We start from the raw sequence: 9,637 nt of genomic DNA on the forward strand, positions 1-9,637 counted from the left end.
ATTGCACATAGCAGACCCAAGCATAATGCATCGAGCAAGCTGGTAAGCTGCAATATTTCATCATGTATGTCTGCTCATCTTACTAAGCGGATGAGCAAAAATGAAAAGTACATTCTTATCTCTTGGTGAATGACTTTTACATGTAACCTAGATTGTTAGCCTTTATGACACTGATAAGTGGGGAAGAAAATTACATGTCACAAATGTCATGCAGGACAGGAACCGTAAGAAGTGTATGCTCTGTAAACTTTTGTATATTGACTTCCCTTATTACTCAGAATCTAGCCAAACTCGACAAGAAGTTTCCAGAGGGAATGCAGGACATTACTGATGGTGTTTTATAGAATCACATTGTCACCATATGACTTTGTGTTAAAGGTCTCAAGCTGTGCGTGCAAGGACGTATCCAGGTGACAAAATACTACCTCTGGTGGTTAAAAGAGATGAAACCGAACAACTACTTTCTGAGCTCTCTCCAGTTCATGTACATGCTGGAAAACAAAGTGTCAGATAGTCACTCAATGTCTCACAACAAGAAGAATGCAAGTTATGCCGCTCCTTCATGGTGGAAAGAAACAGATTAATTCCAATAATCTGTTATGAGGCAAAATGTAATAAGTGATGGTCTAGGCCTCCAACTATGGTGTATTCCTACCTTATACTCAGTTTTGCTGTGGCTCCACCAGGAGCCTGATCAGGACGAGCCAGCTCCTGAAGATAAAATGAAGTTCTGAAGTCATGATAATGTTAAACATGATTAAACACATAAAAATCAACAGCATAAAAAGAATGACTTAGAGCAGAGGTGTGTAGGAGAGAGAAAGGAATAAAAAACTATGCCTACCTTTAGTCTTCTAGACAGAAGCCAATTTCAAGCCAATTTTTTCATTTCCCTAGCACAATGACCCCGCTTCATAACCAACACACGCAATTTGTGATTCTCAGGTGAATCTCTGGTTTATTTTGGAACAATGGTAGTGATGTCACATAAACAGTTGTCCACTAATTAATTACCCTTTCCTATATAACAGCCCTGAGGTCAAACTTAAACCATGGAAATTTCCGTGACCAACAGAGACTATTGCACTCAGGGGTGAACTTGAGACACAATCTGGAGACTATGGTGACTTGGTGATGCGCTTACAGTAAGGGAGAAGAAGGAACATCTGCCATGTTGAACAATACACAAATAAGGCTACATTTAATCACAAAAAAAATCTCTAAAATCCGATCATTCTTATATAGTTCTCAGATATGCCTCATCTATGGTACATACAGTATGTTTGGTGGTCCTTGAAAACTGGTGTGTGTGTCACATAGCTTAAAAATTATGTTCATGCATAATGGTTTAGTCACATATTTATTACAGTACACTTTCAAGTATTCGCAGCTTCTGATTGCTCAGTATTATTAATTGTGTAACTTTTTGTCTTTTTTGTTTTTATGTATGCAAGAATGCCCAATGACACTTTGGTACATTTGTAAATTTTGTCAGTTTTTGCTGCCAGCTTGTGTGTTTCTAAATGGCTCGTTAATGCCATGATACATTGAAACTGTTATATATTATTAGGCTATGTTATACTGTGAAACAAAATAAACTGTAACACCCCAATCAGCACTCATCACTCTCATGCAGTGTATCACAGAGCCTTAACACCCTCCCAACACCTGCCGGTGATGGAGACAGTGAGGATGTGGAAATCTCAGGTCAGGAAACACTGGACCTAACAGTGTCCTTCACCAACACCTGTCAGAAGGCCATAACTAGCTATGTGAACAAAGCAGCAGCTACAAAGGAGGAGCAATTGGTCTCTGGTGTTGATTTTTCAGGGACATTTATTATCTTTACGAGGCAGTTTTTTCTAACCAAATAAAACACAGTGTGACCTGTTTACCTCTTTGTATTTTTATTTATATTCATTTTCATCATAAATATATTAGCTAAAGAAATTTCGTCCATAACATTTCATTTATTTGTATGGCTCACATAGGTTATCTAAAGGGCAAACCTCAGTTTAGTTATCTTTTCTTATCGTTTTTGCTTATTACTTATTAACTGTTGCATTGATTGCATAGTATAACGTAATGGACAGCACAGTGACTTTGGATAGACCACGAGTGCTTATTCCACTTAACTGGACTTCTAATATTATCTGAAAATTTGGAATAGACAGGTAAACTGTACCGTCTTTATAATATTTTTTGTTTGTTTGTTTGTTTTGTTTACTTTATTCCTCTGGCTAAATTTTATTTTACTTGTAATCTTGTGGACTGATGGCATTTATAGGCAACGTTGTATTTCTCTTGTTGTTATATATGTTCATATGCAAATAATAAAAAAAAAAATAATAATAATAATAATAAAATAAAATAATAATGCTTATTCCACTTAACCAAAATTAATGCACCTCCGACCGGTAGAGGTCACTCCTAAACACACAAGCGCAATAGTGTTTAATGCCGAAGAAGGAAAACACGCTGTGTGTGTGACGCTAATTGCCGTGTGATGTAAATAATTCGAGTTTCTTGTTTTTCTTCATCCAGTTAGTAAACAAAATATAGTTAATGTCGTAGAAACAGCTATTGCAATGGCTACTCCAGCTGCACGCCTCTTCAGTAAACTAGACGGTCTGTTCGCTGTGTACAAACCTCAAGGAGTTCACTGGAAACTTGTCAGGGACACTATAGAGACGAACCTACTAAAAGGTATGAGCACTACTGTTCATTCTTTATGATCTACATGTTACATTAACCTTTGCAGACTTGGCATTGCTGTCTGTTGCTATTTCTGAGACATCAAGTAATCTAATCTATCCCTGTCAATCTTTCTTCCTCGTCCATTCTTTCTGCTCTCCCCCTGTACTCTCATGTACATCTTCCTGTATTGTATGTGAAGCGGTTAATTCGTGTCCTGCGGCTCCACCGCGCTGTAAGGTCCAGTTTCAGCTTTTACCGAGTGGAGACTGCAGCAGCTCCAGCCAACTCACCGTCACCAAGACCAATCTGCCTGCTCTGGCTGATCATCCTCTGGGTAAGACCCAGTTCACATCATTTCACATTCTATGTACATGTATATGAGTCAGACACTTTATTTTTCCTCCATGTCCAGTGACAGGACCAAGATTTCATAAGATCCGTGTTGGAGTTGGACATCGATTGGATGCATTTTCCTCCGGAGTGTTAGGTATGTATGTAACAATAGATAATGTCCATTATTAAGTACACCGATCAGGCATAACATTATGAACACCTGTGTAATATTGTGTTGGTCCCCCTTTTGCTGCCAAAACAGCCCTGACCTGTCGAGGCATGGACTCCACTAGATCCCTGAAGGGGTGCTGTTGTATCTGGTACCAAGATGTTAGCAGCAGATCCTAGACTGGGAACACGCCACAAGAGCTACAGTTTTGGAGATGCTCTGATCCAGTGGTCTAGCCATCACAATTTGGCCCTTCATCAAACTCGCTCAAATCTTTACGCTTGTCCATTTTTCCTGCTTCTAACACATCAACTTTAAGGGCAAAATGTTCACTTGTTGCCTAATATATCCCGCCCACTAACAGGTGCCATGATGAGGAGATAATCAGTGTTATTCACTTCCTGGCACTGCTCATAATGTTATGCCTGATTGGTGTATGTTTATTATGCTATGTTCTGTAAAATATTTTCTTGTTTTGTTTTTTATTTTGAGTTAATCCTTTGTTGTTGTTTTTTCTTTCAGTTTTGGGTCTGGGGAATGGAAACACTGCCCTGGAGAGTCTGTATAGATCACATGTGACCAGGGTAAACATTAATATTATACATTGTTGTTATATAGGTGTACGGCATGAACTTTGAAGTAGCTTTCATTAAGCTTTAAAAACCCCCTTCCAAAAAAGTACAGAAGGTTGAAGGAGTTTTTATCAGCACCATGTTTTTCCAGACATTTCAGAAAGATACATTTAAATTGCACTTACAGACATGTCTATGAAAAGCAAAACCATTTGACAACTGTTGACTTTGAACATTGCCCCAAGTCTGACTCCATTATATGTGTGTATGGAATATGTCTGGAATTTTATTTTGGTGTATTAATTGCAGGAATACATGCTGGAGGGGGAATTTGGAATTGCCACAGATGATTTCACTCACACTGGACGAGTTATAGAGCGAAGCACATTTGGTACTAATTGTTATTCTGTCCTCCCTGAGAAAATTAATGAAACTAGCAGAAATTCTGATCCGGTCTAATGTTGTTTAAACAGTTCAGCTATACCTGTTGCCATCCTATTTTTGTCTTTTTCCTCTGTCATACATTAGATCATATTACAAACGACAAGCTAGAGAGAGTGTTGGCCATGATCCAGGGAGCCAATAAGAAAGCTTTAATAACGTGAGTCATTAATATAATCAATAAAATGCTGAATGATGTGCAGATGCGCTTGCATTATGCATAAATTGTTTCTCATAAAATCTGTGTTCTGTGTACTTTACTCAGGTACTCTCACGTGGACCTGAGCACTCAGGAGGCTTATGAGCTTGCGGTGAAGGGGCTATTGCGTCCACTGGATAAAAGTCCTCCCATTTTAACTGGCTTGCGATGTCTCAGCTTTAAGCCACCTCAGTTCACACTAGGTAAGGTCATTATTCTTAGCACACATATCTAAGCTTATATACATTTCTTAGCAGTTGACTGCAGTGCCTCGCAGCTGCTGCCACATCTGTAGTGTATGAAGGATTAGTGTTCAGTCATTTTGACATTTGTCTGTTCTGAGTAAAAACTGACGTAAAATAGAAATCTAAGGCAATCTAAGGCGTGTATTATCCACGTATCATATAGAGATCATAAAGAGATCCATCTCTAAAAGAATATATTGTACAGATTTGTTTGAGATTTTTTTTTTTTCCCTCTAGATTTTAGAGGGAGAATTTGCAATAGACAGAAATTAGGATGAAGTATTCATTTAAGTTAATATTGTTGCTAGTGATTTTCCTCCTAGTGATATCTAGTGAAGTCTTTATCCTTACCACATTTTTTTGTGTGTTTTAAAAATGCTTCAGAGGTTCAGTGTGTGAATGAAACTCAGCGGTTCCTTCGAAAACTGGTGCATGAGGTGGGGTTGGAACTGCGAACTAATGCAGTCTGCACCAAGGTGCGTCGCACACGAGATGGTCCTTTTAAAATGGAGGATGCTCTGACTCGCCACCACTGGACTGCTGATGATATAATACCAGCCATTGCGAACTTTCGCCGTACTACACGGAAAATCCGGAAGAATGACATTTACAGACAAGCTATCAAGCAGTCAGACTCTACCACTCAGACTCAAGGACAAGCAAGGACTAGTACTTGTCAGTTAGAGTCTGTTAGCCAAGAGAAAGCAGGATCACTGAGTCCTCCTTCAGAAATGTCTGTTGACAGCAGGCAACTGTAATGTCCTTTAATACGATGGTGGAATAAGACCCAATTATTCCATTGTGGAGATCTGTGTTCTGATTTATTTGTTAATCGAACTTTCAAAGTGTTTATTGTTGTATATTGTAATATGGGAGGGTGAGTCAGATGACACCCTGAAAAGTGTAAATAAAAAATAAAAATAAAAAAATCAGGAAACGGAATCAATTTGTCTACAGAATAAAAATGTTTATGAACTCTTGCTTTGAACAAAATGGTTTGTACTTCCTGTTTGCATTAAACAATGCCAAATAAAAAGAAAGCAATTTAATATAACTCGTCCGTATTTTATTTATGAGAATGAGATTTTGATCATTAAATGTTGTTTGTTGTTTTTATTTTTTTATTTTTTTGCAAGTCACATTTGATTTTTTGTAACCTTATACTTAAACCATTCAATGTATTGCCCTTTGTTCACAACAATAGTGTGTGGTCTGTGACAGTTTTCTTGACCTGTTAAATAAATATAAAATGCTTTTTTTTTTGTTTGTTTGTTTTTTGAGGAGGGTAATATATAATATTTCATATAAGTAATAATTCAATAACAAAAGTATTAACATCATAGCCTATAGTAATATATGTCTAAAACATGCGTATAAGTCAAATAATAAAATCAAAAAAGTCAAAATACATAGATCAGCCATAACATTATGACCACCTGCCTAATTTTGTGTTGGTCCCCCACTTTTACTGCCAAAACAGCCCTGACCTGTCGAGGTATGGACTCCACTAGATCCATGAAGGTGTGTTGTGGTATCTTGTGGCACCAAGATGTTCCTTAAAGCAGATCCTTTAAGTTGCAAGGTGGGGCCTCCATGGATCGGACTTGTTTGTCCAACACATTGCTTGATTGGATTGAGATCTGGGGAATTTGGAGGCCAAGTCAAAACCTCAAACTCGTTGTTGTGCTCATCAAACCATTCCTGAACCATTTTTTGCTTTGTGGAATGGTGCATTATCCTGCTGAAAGAGGCCACAGCCATCAGGGAATACAATATCCATGAAAGGGTGTATATGGTCTGCAACAATGCTTAGGTAGGTGGTACTTGTCCAAGTAACATCCACATGGATGGCAGGACCAAAGGTTTCCCGGCAGAACATTGCCCAAAGCATGACACTTCCCATAGTGCATCCCGGTGCCATGTGTTCCCCTGGTAAGCGACGCACACACAGTTTTGACGTGCCCATTGTTTCAGTGGTGCACAGGGGTCAGCATGGGCACCCTGACTGGTCTGCAGCTATGCAGCACCATACGCAACAAACTTCTATGAACTGTGTATTCTGACACCTTTCTATCAGAACCAGCATTAACTTCTTCAGCAATTTGAGCAACTGTAGCTCGTCTGTTGGATCGGACCACACGGGCCAGTCTTCTCTCCCCATGTGCATCAATGAGCCTTTTCCACCCCTGACCCTGTTGCTGATTTACCACTGTTCCTACCTTGGACCACTTTTGATAGATACTGACCACTGCAGACCAAGAGCTGCAGTTGTTCAGAGAAGAAGATGCTCGGAGATAATCAGTGTTACTCACTTCACCTGTCAGTAGTCATAATGTTATGCCTGATTGGTGTATTTGAGGACGAATAGCTATGCCTTCTCGTTGCTCATTGCGCCATAGTCCACTAAGCGGCGCTCTGTTGCTCATTGCGCCATAGTCCACTAAGCGGCGCTCTGTTGCTCATTGCGCCATAGTCCACTAAGCGGCGCTCTGTTGCTCATTGCGCCATAGTCCACTAAGCGGCGCTCTGTTCATGGACACCAGTATACCTTAAACACGAAGAAGAGTCTGCGCTGGAAGTGTCATTAACCTGTGAGCTGCTTGTTTTTGTCTTACTTTTTATTAATGCCTTAATTTTCTGTCAGGTTTCAGATTAGCTTGAAGTGAGATTTTGAGATATTTGGTTTTTGGATATTTTTGATTTTGATACTTTTTCATAATTAGCTGTCTTATTTATGACATTATGTAGTCTTAGTCTACACGCAGCCTTAGGTTATCACTCCATCTGGAAATATTAATATTCATAGGCAGCTGAAACAGAAAAAAAGCTTTAAAATTAGAGCTTGTTTTAAAAGCTCTGATATTTTTTAACCACCCCACGGTTAAATCACAGAGATCACACTTTTTTCCCCATTCTAGTGTTTGATATGTGAACACTACCTGAAGCTCTCGGCCTGTATTTGTTTATATAAGTGCATGGATGTGCACAAGTGTTCCTAATAAAGTGTACTGTGGGTGTCATCGTAAGCATTTCTTTCTTGCTTTTTAATGGCAGTGAAATCTTTGGGAGCCGAAAGAGTCAGCTCTGAGTCACTGAAAAGAGACAGAATTCCTATCATTATAAAGCATGGTGTTTGACTGACAGCAGGACAAGGGACTACTTGTGGTAGATCTCATGGAGCAATTTGTACTAGAATGAAATCTCATATCTTATATTGCAGGACCATGCGGGGACCAGTGCGCTGGGTTTTTTGGGATATAAAGGACACCCTTCTGAAGGTGCGTCACTCCGTGGGAGAGCAGTACGGTCATGAGGCCAAGCGTGTTGGACTGAAGTTACCAGCCATGCAGTTAGAGACCGCATTCAAGGAAGCTTACCGTCAACACTCACGTCTCTACCCTAACTATGGCATTGCTCAGGGTATGAATGGCCAGCTGTGGTGGACAAGTTTGGTGAAGAGTACCTTCTCCCAGTGTGGGGTGCAGGATCCTGATTTGCTTGACACACTTGCTAAGAATCTTTACCATAATTTCACTGGTCCAGAGAACTGGGAGGTAAGAGGTCACCAACAAATTTTAAGTATTTAATTAATGAGTTGCCTTTGTGTTTTTCTCAATTTCAGTATCAGCAGTAATTTTAGTGATCTTTTCATTTCACAAATTTATCAACTTTAATGTAACAAAACATTACATTAATCATTCATTCTCTTTATAAACATTAGATGTTATCCAATTAATTATTTGTCTTCAGGTGTTCCCAGACTCAAATTCTACCCTAAAATCCTGCACAGCACTGGGACTGAAGCAGGGGGTGGTGTCTAATTTTGACAGGCGCCTAGAAGGAATCCTTCAAGGATGTGGCCTCCGAACCCATTTCTCATTTCTGCTGACTTCAGAAGATGCTGCTGCAGCCAAACCGGACCCAGACATTTTTGTCCAAGCCCTGAAAAAGTCTGGGGTACCAGCCAAACTTGTAGTCCATGTTGGGGACCACTACATAAACGACTACCTCACCTCTCGATCATTGGGTATTCGAGGTTATCTGCTAGATAGGCATGGACTCCAGAAACATCTGGATGTTCCCCCACAGCATCGACTACAGAGCCTAGATGAGCTACCAGCCCGACTATTACAGGAAACTGATTAAAACAGTTTACATAGTTGAATAACTGTTGGTATTTCTTGGATCGTTTAATAATATAAATCGTGTTCAAGCACCTTACTTTAAATACCGTTTCCAAAATGTCTTCTGATCAAGTCAGTTATTTGTGTAGATACACTACCTGCAGACCCCTTGCTCTGTACTGTACTTGTATTATCACATATTTGATTATCAGAAATAAAGCAAATGTATATGCAATAATTGTGTAATGATTCAATAAATTTAGACCTCCCAAAAAGGGATGCAATTTTATTTTTCTCTAAGATAGGAAGAAAAGTTGTAATTTAAAAAAAAAAAAAAAAAAAAAGTTAAAAGTACTAAAACAGATTAACCCTTGTGCATTGTTCGAAAACACTTCCCTTTTGTTATGTTCAGGATGCAAACTTCCCCAACAGTACATGAGGGTTAGGTAAGGTGCAGAGCCTAAAACTGTTTCAATACAAGCTTTGTGGACACTTGGCTGTAGATATAGATCCTGAATGAGCAATCCAGAGGCAATATTGTCTAGGAAATACTCCGAGATGACATGAAGAAACCTTGAGAGGAACCAGATTCAAAAAAGGAACCCATCCTCTTCTAGGTCACACTGGATCTTAAATCATTACAGTATACAGGTGTAGAAGAGAACAGTCATGTGTCAGAACGATGTTCAGTATGAGCATGTTGTGATTACTCCTGCAGTGAGCAGAGGAAAAGCCTTAATGATTGTAGCTTCAGTTCTTAGGTTCACATCTACAGTTTTGAGGTGAGATTACATATTAAATCAAGAGTGATACTTAACCATGATAACCATGTTCTGGGGAAATGTACATTTTTAAGG

The 9,637-nt window shown here is 39.2% G+C and overlaps 2 protein-coding genes across 3 annotated transcripts; both read left to right on the top strand.

Annotated features, from left to right (window-relative positions):
• The first annotated feature begins 2,063 nt into the window (after window positions 1-2,063).
• Window positions 2,064-5,716, top strand: trub2 (TruB pseudouridine (psi) synthase family member 2). Of its 2 annotated transcripts, XM_058402163.1 has the most exons (9): window positions 2,064-2,174; window positions 2,545-2,706; window positions 2,897-3,031; window positions 3,110-3,184; window positions 3,722-3,783; window positions 4,081-4,162; window positions 4,300-4,372; window positions 4,478-4,614; window positions 5,041-5,716. In XM_058402163.1, exons 2-9 carry the CDS (start codon window positions 2,589-2,591, stop codon window positions 5,412-5,414), a joined length of 1,056 nt encoding a protein of 351 aa, XP_058258146.1. In that variant the 5' UTR covers window positions 2,064-2,174; window positions 2,545-2,588; the 3' UTR covers window positions 5,415-5,716. The 2 variants fall into 2 exon arrangements, with proteins under 2 accessions (XP_058258146.1, XP_058258144.1); XM_058402161.1 differs by lacking the exon at window positions 2,064-2,174 and having other exon boundaries at window positions 2,434-2,706.
• Window positions 5,717-7,143: 1,427 nt separating this feature from the next.
• Window positions 7,144-9,025, top strand: hdhd3 (haloacid dehalogenase-like hydrolase domain containing 3). Its single transcript, XM_058402184.1, has 3 exons — window positions 7,144-7,247; window positions 7,877-8,210; window positions 8,407-9,025. The coding sequence occupies exons 2-3, from the start codon at window positions 7,881-7,883 to the stop codon at window positions 8,800-8,802; spliced, it is 726 nt and encodes a 241-aa protein (XP_058258167.1). The 5' UTR covers window positions 7,144-7,247; window positions 7,877-7,880; the 3' UTR covers window positions 8,803-9,025.
• Window positions 9,026-9,637: the final 612 nt, after the last annotated feature.

This window comes from Hemibagrus wyckioides, linkage group LG11 (assembly GCF_019097595.1).
Source record: "Hemibagrus wyckioides isolate EC202008001 linkage group LG11, SWU_Hwy_1.0, whole genome shotgun sequence".
NCBI lineage: Eukaryota > Metazoa > Chordata > Actinopteri > Siluriformes > Bagridae > Hemibagrus > Hemibagrus wyckioides.